At 41.9% G+C, this 20,238-nt stretch overlaps 3 protein-coding genes across 4 annotated transcripts in view; 2 read left to right on the top strand and 1 right to left on the bottom strand.

Annotated features, from left to right (window-relative positions):
* Window positions 1-431: 431 nt before the first annotated feature.
* Window positions 432-13,377, top strand: GCHFR (GTP cyclohydrolase I feedback regulator). Its single transcript, XM_044435631.1, has 3 exons — window positions 432-560; window positions 8,049-8,143; window positions 12,576-13,377. The coding sequence occupies exons 1-3, from the start codon at window positions 525-527 to the stop codon at window positions 12,754-12,756; spliced, it is 312 nt and encodes a 103-aa protein (XP_044291566.1). The 5' UTR covers window positions 432-524; the 3' UTR covers window positions 12,757-13,377.
* Window positions 13,378-14,208: 831 nt separating this feature from the next.
* DNAJC17 (DnaJ heat shock protein family (Hsp40) member C17) overlaps window positions 14,209-20,238 on the bottom strand; it is a 30,179-nt gene continuing 24,149 nt past the window's right edge. Inside the window, exons 11-12 of one of the 2 annotated variants that reach the window (XR_006415264.1) lie at window positions 18,644-18,834; window positions 14,209-14,401 (exon numbers count right to left, since the gene is read on the bottom strand). Coding sequence is in view for 1 of the 2 variants with exons in the window: in XM_044435629.1 (XP_044291564.1) it covers window positions 14,279-14,401 (123 nt within the window). In the remaining variant the exon portion in view is untranslated. The remainder of the gene's footprint in view (window positions 14,402-18,643; window positions 18,835-20,238) is intronic. The other variant, XM_044435629.1, reaches the window with a different exon arrangement.
* CUNH15orf62 (chromosome unknown C15orf62 homolog) lies at window positions 18,721-19,920 on the top strand. Its single transcript, XM_044435630.1, has one exon. It carries the CDS (start codon window positions 18,721-18,723, stop codon window positions 19,279-19,281), a length of 561 nt encoding a protein of 186 aa, XP_044291565.1. The 3' UTR covers window positions 19,282-19,920.

Raw genomic sequence — 20,238 nt, 5'->3', positions numbered from 1 at the left:
TGGGTGAGAAAATAATGGAAGATCATCGCATTTCTTTCATTTAATTATCTACAGCTATTTTATATTGGCCATTACCAATTAGCCGTTCCATCCCCTCTTCTTAGAGACAAAATGAAAACCATGTTATAAGTGTCTGCGCGCAACACTTTAAAATTTAAAAACAAGTTAAAACAGTATCAAACCAGCAGCGGTGGCACCCAAAATCGTAAAGTCAAATAAAGAGCGGCGGGGCGGGGGGAGGAGAGATTGGAAGGCAATTGCTTTGCCTGTCCGCCTGGTTTGGAAGCAATTCTGGCCGCCTCGCCGAGTTCCCGAGAAGCATCCCTGTCCCCTCCTGAAATGCCTGCCCTGCGGCCATCATTGCCGTACGAACGCCGCCCTGCCAGAGCTCCCTTGCTGATTGGCTGGTCAGGAGAGGGCGTAACTCTGGAGTGGCAGGATGTCACGTGCGGGCTGAGCTGGAAAAAACTCCAAAGCGGGGAGCGGCAGCCACCTTGGGGACCCCGGTGGAGGCAGAGGCGATCATGCCGTACGTCCTCATCAGTACGCAGATCCGCATGGTGAGCAATGCGGGGCGCGGGCTGCCCAAAATAGGAGGCGGTGCGCGCGCGCTAACCGATGGGGTCATGAACTGGAGCTCTTTGGACCCGATGCCTAGGAAATGACGGGAGGAAAAGCAGGATACTGTGTTATTTGTGTGGAAGTGACTTTCGGGGATTGATTCTTGGGGTGGAACTGATTTCATTGCTTTGCAAAAAGTGCTGAGTTTGGGAAATGACTGCTTGACTGAAGTATGTAGACATGAAATAGATGTGTATGCCCGGTTTTATCTATTAGGCGTGCAGAAATGTGTCTGACCTTGTTTGGTCTTCTGCGCCTAGTTCTGGGCTGGTGACATTGTGCATTGTAAAGCGCCCCGGGACTTTTTGTGTTTAAACAGAACTGACCACCGTCTGGATTTTCCTCTTTTTTTCCAAGGTTGGAAGCTGCTTAGTGGTGGAGGTAACCTAGTACTACTGTTACCTGCGGATGCTGGGCAGCTGGTTCTTTCCTTGGAATGGTGTTCTAAGGTTTTATGTGTATTAGTATGAACCAGCTGTTAGCGTATTTAGACGATACCAGATTTGCCCTTAGAATGCTACAAGCTGCTTGCATTTACTTTTGAGAGGCAACCATGTAGGATAATAAGAAATGTATGTTCCATACATTACAAACATTTTGGTTTTCTCTTTAAAAAAGAAAAAAAAACTTTGATCAAAGGCCCACTCCCAGTGTGGTGGCTTTGCATGACAAGAACTAGGATCTGGTGTAAATAAATCAAGAGCAAATTAGGAGCTTAACATGAATGAGTAATATATTTATAGTGCAAATGTGCACATTCAAGATGTATTTTACATACATCTCTGTAATCTTTACAATAAGACTGACAGGCAGGACATTTTGTATTACCCATACGAGACAGATAAGAGACGGAGACTGAGATAAAGTGATTTGCCTAATACTGCTTGAGGAGTTAATGGCTAAAGGGAGTTTTGAACCAGAGATTTTTTGACTCTTAGCCAGACTGCTACCTGCTAAACAACACCGGCTCATCATGTAATCAAATGGTAGAAAGATGTTCATCCCAGTCTTTGACCACTTGTGTGCATGAACATCGAAGGAGCTGAATGTGCAGATTTAAAGGTGCTTCGTACATTCTGCTTCTTAAATTGTCAGATAGAACATAATGTGGCACATACCATTGTCAAGGGACAACTGAGCAGCTGACCTTACGCTTTGACTACCAAAGGTTTCAGTTTCAATTCTTGGTATTTTTAGTTAAAAAGGAATCAAGTAGCAAATGATGAGAAGGATCTCTCTTCAGAGATCCATTGCTGGGCAGAGTAAACCAGGAGCCCCAGTTGTGTTCCTGCAGATGCCATGCTGCTTGCAAGCACCTCCAGTGGCGCCCAGGAATGTTGCTCATAGGCAACCCAATTTTACTTTTTTTTTCATTAAGCATACCTGGATTTGTATGAAATGCACACAGCTTCCTAGCTTCAATTATGAATCAACAAAAGTGGACCAACTATTCAACTTAGTATCTTAGAGTTATTTATTTATTGAATTTATTTGAGATGTGTTAATTCCGTGAGGCAGCTAAATAATTTAAAAGCATGCGTACATCTGTTAGTATTAAAGACTGTTTTGGTACAATGCTTATTTGTGTATTAACCTCCTCCAAAAAGAAATACTACTGAATGTTGTGGAAACTTTATGTTTAAAAGAAGGTTTAGTTATATTGCTCTACTAGCAGTTAGCCAGTTTAAACTATTCCCCCCCCACACTCCTCGTTGTTGTTGTTATTACATTGCACTTGTATCCCACCTTTTTTCCTCTTGTGTGGAACCCAAGATCTATTGTATCCTCACAATAACAACTCTGCCAGCTAGGTTGGCTAAGAGTCTATGACTGGCCCAAAGTCTCCTAGTGAGCTTTATAGCCAAATGAGGACTGGAACCCCTGATCTTGCAGGTCCCCAGTCTAGCACTCTAAGCACCATGTTATACTAGCTCTCAGACTACCCCCATTAAAAAGACATTACAATGTCCAATAGACATGAAAAAAATGGTTTTGCTGAGTAAGTTGCTGCAGAAGAACCACAGCTGTGACAGATACACACTAAAGTATTTGTTTTTCGGCGCCAGGCAAAGACCTTTTTATTTAAACGTCATTTTAATTGTTAATATTATTTATTTATTTTATATCTCTGGCCAGGTCGTCTCAGTTTATATTGTTTTTATATTATGATTATTTATTTATTGTTGTGAGCCGCCCAGAGGCTTCGGCGAATGGGGCAGCATAGATGCTTCCTAAATAAATAAAGTGGAGATCCACCCATTAGGCATTTTGTGGTGGTGCGCACAGCAGTTTCTCAAATTCCCAAATGTGCCCATGGATAAAAAATGGTGGGGATCCCTGGAGTAAACAGTTTGGACTAGGGTGTGTACAAGTATGCTAATCTGGTAAAGGGCAGCTTTTGGTGTTTCAATATCCATTTACTCTTCTGTATAGCATGAAGATACACGCTCCCAGGAGCTAGACTGAGCACAGTTCCTGGCTGTGTGAGTGGACTGTGGGAAACATGCATGTCCTCCCCCATAAATTAGAACACACCTACACATTTCCTTGGAGTGAGTTGGATGCATGTAGTTGCCCAATCCCTATATTATTACATACACGAGTTGCTTCAGCACTGTGTCTTCTCTGTGCTCTGCCATGTAAAACTAAATCTTCACAAAGGCAGCTTGTGTTCTTACCCTTCCCAAAGCCAGCTTCTGTGGTCTGTAGAAATAATGCAAATTAAGCTTATCTTCAGAATTTATTTTTTCTTCATTTAGGCTGCAGTGCTAAAGGCAGGCTTATCTGCTTCAGCACCATTGCTTGCGGTGGGACTTCTGAGCCAACATGTATAAGATGCTGCTCTTCCTGCTACTTACAGGGTAGAATGAGGCTGAGCATGAAGGCCCATCCTCTGGCTGATTGAAAATAAATTGGCTGCTCCTCTAGCTTTGGATCTGGCTAGGTACTGCCCTCGCACTCCCACATGTATTTTTGCAACATAAGGGCTAGTCAATTGCTTTAAAAAATAATGTAAAATGAAAACTGTCACTTTAAAAAGCATAACTAATGCTCCAAGTGCAGGAAATTTCAAATCCAAATTATGTTGCAGGATTTGCATATTCTTGAGTATGAAGAGAAATAATCTAAGTGTCAGGGGTGTCAATAAACAACATGCAACATGATGATTACATGTCATATTCTTCCTCCTTCCCTCTCTGGAAGCCAAGAGTTCATTTCTGTGTTTACTTCTCTTCCTTCGGAGATCAAATTGAAACCAAGCACTAGAACACTGTAAATGGATTTGTGTGATATAAAGTCTTCCCTAAATCAGGCAAGATTGTAACTTGTTTAAATATGAACATACACTCTTGTTTTTTTCCAGTGTTTCTAAACTACAGTGCTGCTAAACTGGGTTTATTGTTTTCTTCCAGCAATGCCTTGGCTAGGTACATGGCCTTCGCTGCTCCTTGAATGTTTGTTTCTGTGACATGAGTATAAGTGTGCCTCTGCTCATTATTCCTTAGAGCAAATATGCAAACTGAAAACATTATAGAGTTTCTCCCTCCCCACCCCAGTTGTACTAACAGTCTTAGATTAAATCTAAATCATATTAGTGTCTTATTTATTAGCCACAGAAAAATTCTTTAATCCAATGATAGCCCTATTTAAAATACACTGCGATGTGGCATGTACCATACAGAGACCTGGAGGACAAAGCTAAAACTTGCTTGAGCAGAGTAAATGAAAGCAAGAGGGAGTCATCTGCATATCACAGAAGAACTTTAAAAAAAACTTAAATTGGATGTTTAAGCATGTTTGCAACCCACTTGTTTCACCATGCACTGTAACACTGCTTGTGTTTTTTGGTCAAAATCACTGGAACTTTTTCACATAGGACTGTCATGCCATCATGATAGTCCTTCTTTGCAGTTTCTGTGCTTTCTTTTCTACATTTCTTTTCTCACATTTCATAAAGAAGCAGCTTGATATGCTTGGTTGGCTGGCATGATCCCCTCTATACCAGACCTGCACCAGGAGATGGTGAGACTGTGCTAAATTATCCCTCTGTTTCACCATCACATCTGCACTGGGCACAATCCTATGCAAGTTTAGACAGAAAAAAAGCCCTATAACTCCCAGCATGCCCCATTAGTCTGTGTACACATACGAACAACTGTGCCCTAATATGCCCAACTCCAGATATTCTGATTGAACTACAACTCCTCTCCAGATAGCATGGCTACTAGACTTACTGGCGGGCGTGGGGGGTAGCAGTAGTTCAACACATCTGTAGGGCATAAGGTTTGGGAAGGCTGCCCTGCAGTGAAGAGAAGGACAGCGGAAGTTAGGATCCAAAACAGAACAGTAAACATGTATATTATTTAAGTGTGTGCTTAGAAACAAGAAGCTGAACTAGCTTTAGTTGCAGCTAAAGTCACTAGCCTCTTCTTTTACTCACCTGTCTGCACACAACTCACCACCATAAGTTGTGCTTATAACCTCAGCAGTCTGTAAGAAAATAAATCCTTCCACTTCTTTTACACTGTACAAAAGTAGTTGCTTGGAGTCACTTTCTGCTAATCACAAGGAAGCAGCCATTTCCAGCCTAAAACCCCCATTTGAATCCTTGCGGAATCCCTCACTGTAGCACCAGAGGTGGCTCGAGGATGTGGCATAGGAGGGCTGGAGTTGCAAATGTTTCATTTTGCCCTGCTTTTCAGGGTTCTTGCTGAATAAAGGTACAGGATCCTTGATGATCTCTAGTGCACCTAGTTCTCTTGGAAGCCCACATCTCCCCTTGCTGCCTCCCTTAAATCTTTCTGCCTGATGGTGGTTTGAAAAAAATCAAATGACTTCCCCTCCTCTGCCCATGCATTGTTTTTCATGCATCTGTGTGCTCTTGGTGTTGGGGGTGCTTTAAAGATAAACACATGCTCGTTTAGAACATATGCAAAATAGTGTTGCAGATTTTTACTTTTTGGCATCTAGCACTGCCCCTACAGAGCATCCAAGAAGATTGTTTTGCAGTCACAAAGTTGCTGCAGAGATTTTGTGAAGCAGCAGTATGGCCACTGTCCTCACGTTCAAGCCATTTGTCAGAGTGGGATGGCTACATCCCTTGGATGTCTTAAGGAGGCGGCACTGTGCTGCTTGACCCAACTGGGCTCCAGGAGAGACAATTAATTTATGTTCCTCTGTAACTGCCATTTCTCACCTGGAGTGTTTCCAGCCCAGGCTTTTATGTGATCACCAGTGATCACCGGTGCACTGATACATTTTGAAGGGCAAGTACTCATCAGGACCATTCCCACAACTGTGCTTCCAAGGAGAGGCCAAAGTGCTGGCCGCTCTGCTGATCCCTAACAACAAGCCAGTTGTAGTAGTTGTACATCTCCAGGAGCGGGTCTTTTGTAAAGTGCAGGGTCTGAATTGCCCATTCAAGACCAAGCCCTCTAGAATACTTTTCATTACCACTGGGATAGTTGGCAAGTATCTGTACAGCTGCTTCTGAAATTCCCCTGCCGACATGCACCCTTAAACAGCTATCTGTAACTCTATGGCAGTGGCTCCCAACCTTTTCTATGTCGCCCACCCCTAAAAAAGGATTGATTTAGGTTAGCACCCACTTCAAATGTATTATTTCATTTGAAGATTAAGAAGTCGATTTTCTAATTTTTGAACCATATACAGTACTGCGGGTGAACAAATTGAATTTTATCTCAGTGCATAAAATTCTATTTAAAAATCAGCACATAAAATTCATTTTTGGCAAATCATGATGCAGCCTTCCTCTTTGTCATACCCCTGAAATGCCATCTCATGCCCCCTGGGAATGCTGGCACCCCAGGTTGGGAACCTGCTCTATAGCAATAGATGCTTTGGTAATCTCCGAAGTCCCTTCTTCAGCCTGTAGGAGGAGGTGTTGCTGAGGTTTGAATTCCAGGTGCCTGTCTGAGTTTGACAGTCTAAGATGCAATTCTGTGCGCATGTAGACAACTCCCAGCATGACCCAACCACTGATGCTGGCAACTCGCAGCAGAATTGTAGTACTACTACTACTATTATTATTATCACTACATTTTTATCCTGCCTTTTTAATCTTCCAAGATGCCCAATCCTGATCTCCATTTTCTCCTCTCCACAACCACCCTGTGAGGTAGGTTAGGCTGTGAGTCAGTGACTGGCCTGGGAAGACCCATTGAACTTACCTGCCTTATGCAAATCTTTGGTGCAGCCACACTTGGAAAATTGTGTTCAGTTCTGGTTGCCTTGCCTGAAAAAGGACATTATTGAGTTGGAAAAAAATAGAGAAAAGGGCAACATATAATGTTTGGAGGCCAGAATAGCTCCCCTATGAGGGGTGGCTACAACAACTGGGATTGTTTAGCTTAGAGAAAAGGCAAGTAAGGGGGCACATGATAGAGGTGTTTAAAATAATGCAAGAATGTGGAGAAAGTGGAGAGGGAGCCATTTTGCTACCTTTCTTGTAACACCCAAACCAAAAGCTGTCCCATGAAGCTGATTGGTGAGAGGTTTAGGACAGATAAAAGGAAGTACTTCCTCACACAGTGTATAGTTGAACTATGAAGTTTGTGGCCACAGGAAGTGGTGTTGGCTGCCAATCTGGATGGCTTTAAAAAGGAACTGGGCAGATTCATGAGGGAGGAGGCTATCTGTGGCTACTAGCCTTGCTGGCTCTGTGCTGCCTCATTTGCCAGAGGCAGCATGCTTGCATACCCCAGTTGCTGAGGAGCTTGGGCAGGAGGAGGTCTTGCACCCATCCAGCTTGAAGGATCCTGCGGGCAGCTGGCTTCCCACCACGTATACAGAGTGCTAGACCAGATGAACCTTTGGTCTGATGCAGCACGGCTTTTCTTGCATTCATAAGCGTCACAGCTGAGTTGGGACTAGAACCCTGATCTCCTGAGTCTGAGTCCAACACTCTAGGCTCTTCTTCTGTTAAAATTCATGTTTTAACCATAGGGGCTAACTATGATACTAATCTAACTTTAGATTCAAGGATATTTAGGAAGAAACAAAAACACTTGAAGATATGTTCTTTAGATTTTTGAATAGTGATGTAATGGATGCAGAATATAAACAAAAGAAAGCTTCTCCCCTTCCCTGTGGTCTTTTGGTTCCATGAAGAGGCCAGGGGATGCTTGATGGGACTCCAAAGTTGCCTGCATGAGTGACATGTCAATGCTTCTCCCCTGGCCACTTACAAAAGACCACACCTCTGGCCATGGACTTTATACAGTTCCTCTCTCCCACTATTCAAGGGTCTGTCATTGTGCACAGAAGTTTCTACCCCTTTTTCCTCAGAACAAAGCTGTTTTGGTAAGCCTCATTCCCATAGCAAAGGTGGCTCTTACCTTTAGAATGATTGGGGAAAGCAACTTTGAAGTAATTAAGGTAATGGTGCTGGACCTTTCTCTCCACAGGAAGTGGGGCCTACCATGGTTGGTGATGAACATTCTGATCCAAACTTGATGCACTATCTAGGGGCCACTAAAAGAAACATGCTGGGGAATCATTTGTAAGTATTTCTGCAGGCTTTTTGTTTCTCCCCTCTTCACCTTTCTTCATCCCCTTTCTCTGTTCTTCATTCCTATGATCTCTGACCAATCATAGTTTGTGGAATCTGTGACCTGAGGGCCTAATCTGTCCCACAGAGCCTTGTGCCACCTTAATGGGTTCTACCCACTTTGTACATCAAGCCCTCCAGAAGCCCCACCTCTGCCAGGGTTGGGGACAAGTAGGAGAGAGAAATCCTTGCTATTGTCTGTAATCAGAGAGACATCACTCAGTGAAGTTGAGCTGGCCAAGTCTCCTTTGCTCCTCTGATTTTTGGCTGTCTCAGCTGTCCCTACCATTGGGGGGAGGGGGAGGGGACAGGACAGGACAGGAGAAGCTGGGCAGGCCAAGTCCCTTTTACTCCTCCATTAGGAGAACAAAGAGGACTCAGGCAGCTTAGCTGTACTCTGTGGGGCTTCCCTAAGCTGGAAAGCCCATGCACAGCAAGACCTGACCAGTGGCCCAAGTTCAACCAGGGAGCAAATGATCTCAAAAGGGTTGCAACTGTCGCAGGTGCTATAGTGTTGCAGGCATAACATTCACATAACCTATCAAATGGCATTTTTTCAGTCCCTAAATTGAGTGCAGAACCTCAGGATTGGGGACCAAATCATGCCCCTTCCCTTTTCCCAACCACCAACTCTTTGATGGTTTCCCAGATGCTGTGCAATTTCTTCCCCATTCTGAAAGGTCGGAATGCCTCTCCTAAGGCTTTGTTATTGGCAGTAAGAGGTTTAAGATACAATATGCCAGCATCTTCAGCATTTCATAGAATCAGAACAGTAGAGTTGGGCCAAGAAAGCTTTCAAGTCCAACCCCCTGCTAGTGCAGGACTCCAATCTACACCATCCCCCTGATGACTGTTCAGTTGCATCTTGAATGTTTCTAGTGTTGGGGAGCCCACAGCCTCCCTAGGTAATTCATTCAGTTGTCATACTGCTCTAACAGTGAGGAAATTTTTCCTGAAACAGCTGGAATTTGGTTTCCGGTAGCTTAAGTCCATTATTTCAAGTCCTGCACTCTAGGATGATCAAGAAGAGAACCTGTCCTCCTTCTTTGTGACGGCCTTTCAGGTATTTGTAGAGTGTTAACACATCACTACTCAAACGTCTCTTCTTGAGGCTGAACATGCCCAGTTCTCTCAATCTCTCCTCACAGGACTTTGTTTTCAGAGCTGGGTCATTCATCCCTGTTGCCTTCCTCCGACCCCTTTCCAGCTTGTCTGCATCTTTCTTAAACTGTGGTGCCCAGAACTGGACACAGTACTCCAGATGAGATTGGATTAGTGCTGAGTAGAGATGAACTAGTACTTCATGTGGAAGTGATCCTTCTATTAATGCTGCCTAAAATAGCATTTGACCTTTTTGCAGCTACATCACATGGTTGGCCCACATTTAGCTTGTGATGTACAACAATTCCAAGAACTTTCTCATTTGCAGTATTGTTGAGCCAAATATTTTAGGCCTGCCCCTTTAGCCTTTGGCCATGCCTGTAACTGGAATGCAGCCCTTGAGAGCTTTTCTGAAAGAAACTATCTCTTAGATTGAAACACTTCCTCATTACCATTCCAACTTCTCCTCCTGCCAAGTGAAAGTGTTGCCTTCCCTCCTCATCCCAGTTTTCTGCTTGCTGTTTCTCCAACATCCTTTGAGTATGACAGAGATAGAGATTGTTGGAAATTTGTATAAGCATATATCAGCTCACATTTTAGGGTGGGAAACAAAATCCTAATCAAGTTGGATAACATTTGCCTTTTAAAACTTATGTTAATAAAGCCAACACGATAACTAGACACTGTTTTTAGGAGGATGAAATTTATTTGCCTTCTACTTATAATTTTAAAATTAAAATTAAATTTTACGGGCCTTGGGCTCATGGTTTTCAGTATGACCTTTATTATTTCATAACTATCAAGAAGGATATACAATTAGTTGACCAGATGCTTCAGAATTGAAGACGGAAATTAGATAGTATAATTTATATATAATTCCGGTGAGCATTCACCTCACAAGTATAGAGATGACAAACAGGCTAGCAAGACAAGTACTAGCTTATCACTCATTTCCAGCAGAGGCAAGGTGCTTAGGGTGACTATGTTTGACCTGCTTTATAGAGGACATACCTCTCTGAAGGGTCATCAGAGAGCAGACATCTGCTTGAAGGGTTGTCCAATCCAAGTCCAGTTTAAATAGAAGAGACCATAAGGAGGATAAGCGGGGGACTTTAAGTTGTTTAGAACTGTGGTTTTCAACCTTTCCACAGCTGGAGACATTGAAAACAGGAGAACCACCTTGACTGCTGAGGCAGAAACAAAAAGCACCATAGACATAATACAGTATTCTGTGTATTAGTTTCCAAATACAATGCCAAAAAAATGAAAATTCTCCAAAACAACCAGAAACTGAGCAACAAAAAATGGCAACAAAAGAACAAAATACCAAAATCAGTGTGGTGTGGCTCCCAGCCAACTTCCACCGAGCCGTCTCTACCCTCTCAGGCCCTCCTGGCGGCACCAGTACACCCCTGCAAACACAATGCCAACTGAGGAAGAGGTGATGGAGCACAGCCAAGCCCCACATCGGTCCGTGGCGAGCAGGATGTGGTCATTTCACAGACCAGCTGGAAATCTCCCATGGACTGGTGGTTGAAGGCCACTGGTTTAGAACATTCGAACCTGGAAACAGACCAAGCAAACACAAATGCCACTTGGGCAGTTTTCCACACTATGTTGAGATGGGCTACCTTTCTATTGAAATTATAGTTAATTATTTCTTTGTATCATATATATACCTTGGCATTATGTACAACTTATGCAAAATTGTGTTCTCTTTTTTGTTGACATGGAAGCAATTACCCTAGGAAAAGTTTTGGTGTGTGAGAAGATTCTACTTGAGAACTTCCATTGGAACTTGTGGGTAGAAATATCACTCACTTGTGTCAGCTATTTTTGTACTTGTCTTGAGTCAATATGTCTTTAAATATTTCCCAGTTCTAATTCTTACCTTGCCCATTTCCAGGATGGAAGGTTTAGTAGTGGATGAATGTTTTTTCTTCTTTTATTGTGACAAGAAGCTGTTTAACTGCCTCCCTTTTGCAACAAGATGAGGTGGCTGCAAATTAGAACAACAAAATAGCCTCTTTGGAATGTTGCACTTCAGTTGGCCTTGTTGTGGTTGCAAAGTGCTGCATTCCAAAATGATTAGCAAAAAGGGATCACTTCAGGGACTAAACCATAAGTATGAACACAACAAAGCTCTACAAAATAATTGAGGCAGAAATTGAATCATATACAAGGACAGATTTTGGTCTTGTGCAGTTATGACAACCTCCAAGTTACAGATGTACTCATAACAGATCTTCCGTAACACATCAAACTGTTCTAAATTAGTTGCTTATAGCTATGCTAAATCTTTGTTCCTACCTAGTTGCAAGACCAGATGTGTCACGGTCAAATGGACAATCTCCTGTTCAATAAAATGTTGCTTTTAAAGGTGCAAATGGGATCATCTGAGTCTTCAAGTAAGGGGAGGTGACAGCTAAAAGGAAAAAAAAAAGTGTCCATTCGAAAGTAAGCCCTTTTGAATTCAGTAGGACTTACTGCCAGGAAAGTATATGTAAGACTGCAGTCCTGTAATACCCCTTTTAATCATCTGTGTCCAAGCAGCACCAAGAATGTATTTGTAGATTGATTATTTCTGGCATAAATAAAGCCATGTAAGCATGTTTATTTGCTTATTTATCTGCAATGAATAAATAAAGGCTTACAGTTGAACTGTGTAACTTACATGAATACTTTAATGTAATGCCCAAGACTGACATGTTAATCATGTCCATGATCTCATGTGAACCTCAAGTAGTAGGATCCAATATTGATTGGTTAGAAATGTAGAACCCATTTACTATATTATCAAGTTTGCACTGGAGGGTCCTTTCTTCTTCCTGCGTGGTAAGAAATTTAAGATATGATTGATGGTTCATGGTGTACATATATGGCCAGGGGCAAGCACATTGCAGATTAAAAAAAAATAAAAATCAAACTTAGCTATTTCCTTGAAACACAGGAGGACTGGTTAATTCTCCTGTGGAACAAAAGTGTTCCTTCACTATCTCTGCACCTCTTTCATATAAATTTGGGGGAATTCAGCTACTGAAGTAGATCTTATATCCTCTAGGGTACCCAAAATTCAGGGTTGCAAAACCCTGAGAATCATGGCCCTGATCCACACCACTAAATCTGCTTCTACCACCTCCTTTCACTTACTTCCTAATTTTACATCTTTTGCCATTCACATTTCACCCTTCAACAGGTTTCCCCAGCCTTGTGGACACTATTGATAGGATATTTTTTAGAAACTGTACACCCTCTCATTGTTTCTGCATCTTGTTTACAACAGCTGGGAATACTATGTGCATGATGCTCCCCGGATTGTCCTGGACAAGCTGGAGAAGTGTGGCTACCGCGTGATCAGCATGACAGGAGTGGGGCAGACACTGGTATGGTGCCTCCACAAAGAAAGTACAGAGAACTCCAACTTTCTGCCTGCCCAAGATATTGCTGTAAATCGGACGACATAGGCCTGGTGTTGTTTTTACAATATAATGTTCATTTTTTGGCATTCCAAATGAAGACCATGTCAAAACCCTACAGTACAAAGCATAGCCACCACTACAAGATCATTATAGGAAGGGGGTGTCCTACTTAGCTTCAGCAGCTGGGGTTTCTAAGTTCCTAAATAAATGAATCTTGAGCATTAATTTGAATGCCAGTCCAGAACTGCCAGTCTTAAAGTATTACCGCCATGTCTTACTGTTGATAACTGGCATTATATCCACTGGGTAACAGTCCTAAGCCAAACAGAGGTGGGGGAAAATTCAAACTTAAGATTTTGATACTTTGGAAAGAAGAAAAGGTTGCCATGGAACCAGTTGGCCACTGTTAAGAACTCAATGCACTGTGCATTCAAATAAAGCTGTTCTCATTCAAAAGTGAGACTATGAATGGAGTCCTGAAGGTGATATGTTTTTTTTTTCAGTTCTTCCTTGTGTATACTGCAAACTTACCATCATGTAAATATCTCAGCATTCATTTTGTAATTGTGTCAGTTGCCCTTTCATTGCTGGAATTATTTGGAACTGTGTGTAGTTGTACTGATACATTCCTAAAGTAGCTGACAAAATAAAAAATAAGAAAATGTCTCTGGGAAACTGTTATTGGGTGCTTTAAAAATGCAGTAAGGAAATAGTTTAATTTTGTTGAAATACCAGTTGACAAGTACTTTAACTTGAGAGCAAAACCTTGAGCAAAATAATGATGCAGCTGCAGCTGGATGTATTACCTAGGTATAGGATATCTAGAAAACCATTGCACTGTCCCGTTTGGATCAACTGTTCTCGTACAGCCTTTCCTTCCCAAACCTGTACAGAGCAGTTTCACGTACTACTGATTTAGAACTGAAACAGGAATGCTGAACCATGTTGTGGCATGTACCTTCTGTTAAACTCCTCTTAACAAATAAGAACACACTATTCTTTCATGCACCATAATTCCATCTTTTTTAGTTAATACTATAATCCTGTGTGCCCTTAACCAACAGGCAAGTGGCACTGAACACAGTGCAGCTTACTTCTGAGTAAATGAATAGAGTATTGCACTTTAAGTCTCTCTTTCAAGGCTACTTTCTGAAATCCCCTTTAACCCAAGGGGCTTCGGGAAGTAACTTGGCACATTTATACATAAGGTGTTGGAGTAAAGAGACTGCGTATAAACATGGTAAGGTATGAAAGTTATATTCATCAGTGGAATTGCCACAGAGAAGAGGCATTTTCTTGCAGTTTCCATATTACTGGAATTGTGTGTTGCGAACAGGCAGAACATATGGCTTCTTTCAAGATAACAGGTTTGATGCTGTGGGATCAGTTGCTGATATGTAACCTCAACAGTATATCAAGATTCTTTGATTAGATGCCCACTACATGTATGTCTTTGATCAAAGCAGTCAGATTATTTTTCAAAGAAAACTAAAGCTGTTATTAGAAAGGATATTTATTGACTTAATTTAAGATGTAAAAGCACAAGATCATGCCAATTCTACTACTACTACGTGCAAGTCTCCTCCTCATCTTCCCGTTTCATCTGCTCAATTAGTTTCTGTCTCTCAGCAGCTTGGCGCATCCGCATCATGACAAGGCTTTCATAATCCCTCTCAGAGACAACTGAACCCTGTGGAAAGATAGACAGCAAATGAGAATTAGTGAAATCCTAGTGTTCTCAAGAAGCTGTGGAGCTATTTAAAGAAAAAAATACCCACCACAATGGCACAAGGAAAGAATACATCTCAATATTTAGAAATGCAGATTCAATGAGTAGGACTGTTGTCAGTTACTAAGTGCTAATCAAAATGGTATTTCCCATGATACTTTTCTTTGCATCTCCTGTTGGGTTCAAAGAGTTAATAGCTGAAATTTCTCAAGAACACAAACATGCAGAACAAATATTGCATAGTAGGCATCTACTGTTTATTAAGACAGGAGCTCTGCATTTGTTGTAAAGTGCATTTACAACACTTACATTGACATTTACATGTACCAACTTAGAATAATTAACTGTACATTAAAAGGTGGGCTGGAATAGCCATAAATATTATACAAAAATCAAGAAACCATATTTTGTCAAGTAATCTTGATGTCAGGAAAAAATTGACCTAGACTGTTGCATTCTAAAGCCTTTATGCAGCACATTTTATATTACTTTTTCTACAAAGATCAAAGCTGTTTGAGAACAGTGAAGTATGTTAGAAGCATAGCTGTGTTTCTGATACTATGGGTAGTAGTCCATTGCACCCATGCTCTTGCCAGACTATCTAAATGGGTCCCCCACTCCTGTAGGAGCAATGTAATACCATGGGTTCAAATCTTACCAAGAAATGGTCTAACCATAACAGTGAGGTTACTTGGGTTCTCCCATGCTCAAATTTTCATATTCTTCATCTCACAGTTTGGAGCACAAACCAAACTGAGGATATGTCTCTCCTTACGTTAGGTGGACAACAAACAGACAACTCCATGGTTGTCATGGAAACAATGGAGTCCCAAGTCAGGGCTCCAGAGGCAGCCTCAGCATGAAAATTAATGTCATCCAGAACCATTGCCCTGGGTTCCTCCAGCCCACATTGGAGACCTCCGTCAACTTCTGGGCAGCAGATTGGGCAGCATAAGCAGCAGCATCTTCCATCCAACTCTATAGCCCAAAACCAGGTGCAACCCTTCAATGCTTGCTTCAAGGATGAGTAGTTTGCTGGTGAGAGAGCTGGGAGTTCTATAAACCATGCTGATTCCCCCATGCCCTTGGTCCCCCAGCCTATGTTGGTGCTATACCAAGTACCAGGTGAACAGAGCTGAGTCAGGTCAGCTCCACCCAGATCACCTACCTACGTGTCAGTAATACACACTAGATCAGCCTTCTCATCCATGCTTAAATCACGAATGAGTGTGATCTTACTGCAGGCCAACTTACATTAAATAGCAATACTGAAAAAGAGAAATGGAAGTGATCCGATCTTCCTGTAGTAAATCTAAAGCGATAGTTAATATTTTGATATTGGAGCAATTAAAATTGCATTACAATTTCCCAATCTTAGTGTGGAAATACGTTTGCCATTTCTATTTTCATTCCCCCTGGCTTCAAGGAGTCCAGGTCTGTGTATGCAGGGACTCCTGCATACCCATTTCATTATCATAACATTGATCCACCTTGGTTCATGATGGCTGACAATTGTAATTTAAGACTAATTTCTATAGATGTCTGATGGGAATTAAAAATGATGCTAAGAAAGTACACTTTTAGAAAGAGGCAGACATCCAGATCCAACATAATGTTATAAGTAGCAACTCAATGAACCATGACTGAATCCAGTTTTCTTCAGCCTTTTCTTACCATGAGAAAGATGATGAAATAATGTTCAATGGGCATGTCAGCTGTATTTAAGCAACAGCATTCCAAGTATGTATGTTCCAATGATAACACCCAAAATGTCTTTGGAATGCCTTCCAAAGAAGACAAAATTGTTTTCTTGAGTGGGTGGGTAATTAAAATGTTTCTGTTTGTTGAAGCATTTAAATGTTTTAAAAATTTAAATGCAATTAATTTTTAAACCAAGTAATTGCTTTCATTCAGTTTCTTGGTTGATGAACTGTTGTTCTAATGTCCTTTAATGTGCAACTGTATGGTTTTTTACTGGATTTGGTTGCTTTAATGTTGAGTGAGTTCCCTTGTGGATGAAAGGCACTTTTATTAATTTAAGAAAGGCAGGCAGGCCGGCCTTCTTGTAATGTTGCTATATTCTTGTATGTGAGTCATGAATACTAGAGTTCTATGTCTCGTCACCTGCCACTTCTGGTTTGCAAGTTATGTGAGGAAAATCAATTTCCAAGCAAAGGGATTACAGAAGTCTTTCACAGCTGGGGCTTGGTAGACAGAACTGAGCCTTACTAGGTACTATTCTACTTCCTTATTGCTCCCTCCACCTGCTCTGAAGAGTTATATTAATGAAAGTGTTTAAAATATTCCATGGAAGCCCTGTATTTTTCTGAAGCATTGTATGTGGGCTGATGCATCACAGTACTACACACCTATTTCCTGCAACCTGTGTATTAACTAACAGTGTGAATCTCAGTTTCTGATGGGACTGAGTCAGCAAGGGCTTGGCCCAGAACACACACAAAGGAATTGCCACCTGCTAAACATATGAGTGGCTGAGTGAGAAGAGTGGAAAGCAACACTGAAGCACAGGTGCTCTAGGGGAAGAGAGCTGAAAAACAACACAGGACTTTTAAGCAATGCCAAGGTAGGAAGCCCTCTGACACTGGGGTACTGCATATTGTGCTGGGTGGACTTCTTCCACAGTTCCACTTTCGGATGCCTCCCTGTTGCTCCACCTCACAGTAAGTATTAACCCTAAATGTCATTGTATATAATGTTAAGCTCTACAACCACTAGAGTTTCTTTTTGCTGATGGGTAAAACTAACAATGAGGGCTGATAGAAGATTGAAGGGGACTGTGGAAGATTGAATATATTTAATATATTGATGCTGTTTTGCAGTCTAGTATGAGTTCACACAGTGGCATGACTACATTCACCTTCAGACACCCTTAATGGGTCAGCCCACTCTGGAAGTCAGGCCCCATCATTTCTTTCTCTCGTAAAGATGTCTAAAGCAGAAGTAAGCAGCCAGGCAATCTCCAGATAGTTTGAACTTCAACTCCCCATACCCCTGGCCATTGAGCATGCTGACAGGGCCTTCTGGGAGTTGAAGCTCCAATCAACTCGAGCTCTACTATCTGTCTAATCCTGGCCAAAGTAAGGAACAGAAACTTTTAGATGGCAGGCCACAGGTAGGACTCAGTGAAATGAGTTAGTTTTGTATATACTTTTAAACTGCAAGGCTACTGTTTACAATCTGTATTAGAAGGACAAGACAGACACCTGGCAAGAACTGATGAATGGAAATGGGGTAGAGAAAGTCAGAAAGAATCAGGTATGTTGATCAACTGTAAGACTGGACTAGGGAATTTGGTTTTAACGACAGATCTGAAGAAAGGAAAGTGTGCTGATGATGTCTTTTTGCAGCATAAGGAGCAGCAAGATGGAAAATGGTATGGGGTCGTGGGATGGCATGTCAAAAAGCTATGAAAGATATTGTATAAATGAGGACTACCCAGAAGGAGAATTACAGGAGGATAGAGTAGGGCAAAAGTATTCTAAAGGGATCAAGAAATAGACTGTGAAGCAACAGAAAAGCAGGACTGCAGATACAGCATAGAAAGAGGAGCAGTCAGTAAGTCAGTCTCAGAGATTACCATATCAGTTACCCCTGCAATTAAAACAGAGCCCTACAGTTGAACAGGCTGAACTATATCCAGGCATTAGCAGTGGAGTCACTCTAAGAACTAAGGCTTTGCATAAGCATAGGAGGGGAGTAAGAGGGGGAAGGTCCATCCTGTGCACAATCACAGTCAACTGGGAGGATTGAGCCACAGATCTCTCCGCTGCAGATACTTTTGACAGGGATTATACCTTCCAGCTATTTAGGACTACAGTTCCCAGCATTCCTGACTATTAAGAGTTAAAGTCCAAAGCATTTGAAGGATACCAGGTGGAGGAAGGCTTCCCCAAAATGTTATGACTGCTTTAAAATCACACTACTTAATATATTTCTGTATGTTCCTTCTGAACATTTGGATTTCAAATGCCAATGCTTTAAAATCTTAACAGCTCAAATAGTTTTGCAATCCTAGCACACTTTCTGGGCTGGGAAGATTGGTATGGAAGGCATTTTGGGTGCAGTTTCTTCAGTGCAGCTTATAGGTAAGAGTATGTCTTTTGGAGATGCTGGGTTGTTTATTTGTTTGTTTATTTTCTCTTCCAGGAACTAGAGGAAAGTAAAGGAAGAAAGAAACCTCACTGTGTCAGCTTGTGGCCAAGGCCTCTGGCCTCCACTGTGCCATTTCCAACTACCAGCCTTTTCCTGCTTTCCTTGCCATGGACACTTGGCGCAGAGGGGACATCTGGCGTAGAGGATCCATCAGATCCTCTGGTTTCTTCAAGCGTCTCTCATTCAGAAGGCAAAAGAAGTTGGGCAACCAAGTCATCATCCTGAATCAGAACAGTCAAACACTAGACACCAATGGACAATACAACAAACAGGAGCTGCTAAGAGACTTGAAAGGGAAATCAGATTATTTATCATGTCAGAGTGAGCAAAACCTGGCCACCAAGCCACAGCCACCACCTAAGCCACCTCGGCTGTATCTGGACAGTGCCAGCTGCCCTAACATAATCAACCACACGAATTCTTCCTCTACAGACATTTGCTTTCCAAGTACTTCCCGCCATTCCCATAAGGCTACTCAAACACCACTGGACCTAGTTTGTAAGGAGGAAGCATTGGACTGGTGGTCCTCTGAAACCACCACCCAGCATGGTAAGCTTCTTCCTGACCCATCAGACCCCTTCCTTTCCTTCACACTGGACCTGGGACCTTCACTCCTTGAAGATATTCTGCAGACTCTCAGAAAACAGAATTTACAACTAAATTTCTAGCTTAAACAGAGGAATGAAACATACTGGCTCTTCCTCACTGGTACACATCCCAAGCTGCATCTTGTCCTTTCTCGCCAGGCTGCTGTAGTACACTAGCAGATGAGTGTACCACCTGTTGGAAACTAATACCACTTTCATTCTTCTAACTTTTCTAAGAGTTGCCCTGCTCCAAATTCTGATGAGCAGGCAAGATGCTTGGTTAATTTGGGCCATAAAGGAATTTCTATGTGCAATATGTGCAAAAGAGTGGGGTCTGTATGATGCTACATGAGATACAATAGAAGGAACATGTGTGTTAGTCTGGATCATACTGCAACTGCCTAAGTTATCTAGTATCCCAAAACCAATGCTGCTACACATGAAACTACTTAAGATACAGAGCTTTGAACTATGCTTAAGTATACATTATATGAAGATTATCTTCCTTTGTGTCAGCATATATTTCCCTCATTAATTCTAACTAATGGGTATATTTAAAATGTTGGAAAGCTATACTGTAAAGCAATTGTTGTTTCTATTAATATTCATCATGAGGGAAAGGAGCTATATTACAACTGCTTCTGCAACATCTTATGAACAAACCACTGTAAAATGTGAAGAGAATATCAATTTTAGTTCTTATTAAAAGTATTTACTATATATTCTTTGCATTTCCTGTAATTTTGATTGGCAAACATTCACCTAACACAGTGTGACTGGAGAAGCTCGCATTACGGCTGCTGGAAGAGCACAAAAGGTCATTGAGGAAGCCTTGCAGTCAGTGCTCTGCACCACAGAACCAGAAGACCAAACCCACAGCGCAGCAACCAAAGATCCTCCTGTGTTTGCGCAACATCTCGTCTGTCCTTTCTGTTGCCACAGAACATCAATTAAGCAGAAAAAGGTTGTTTGGTTGGTAGTGCGAGGAGCCCTCTGTCTGGAAGCAACTTTACAACGGCATTATTTGCATGTAGCACA

Source organism: Varanus komodoensis, unplaced genomic scaffold (assembly GCF_004798865.1).
Source record: "Varanus komodoensis strain SLA01 unplaced genomic scaffold, ASM479886v1 scaffold3, whole genome shotgun sequence".
Lineage (NCBI taxonomy): Eukaryota > Metazoa > Chordata > Lepidosauria > Squamata > Varanidae > Varanus > Varanus komodoensis.
The sequence above is the reverse complement of the archived record's forward strand: the minus strand, read 5'-3'. Positions and strand labels throughout refer to the sequence as shown.

Excerpts from the sequence above, each read along its gene's own strand:
- CUNH15orf62 (XM_044435630.1), top strand. The coding sequence starts at position 18,721 with ATGGACACTTGGCGCAGAGGGGACATCTGGCGTAGAGGATCCATCAGA.
- GCHFR (XM_044435631.1), top strand. The coding sequence starts at position 525 with ATGCCGTACGTCCTCATCAGTACGCAGATCCGCATG. Across the intron at positions 561-8,048 it reads TCAGTACGCAGATCCGCATG|GAAGTGGGGCCTACCATGGT; the intron begins GTGAGCAATGCG and ends TTCTCTCCACAG. Across the intron at positions 8,144-12,575 it reads AACATGCTGGGGAATCATTT|CTGGGAATACTATGTGCATG; the intron begins GTAAGTATTTCT and ends TGTTTACAACAG.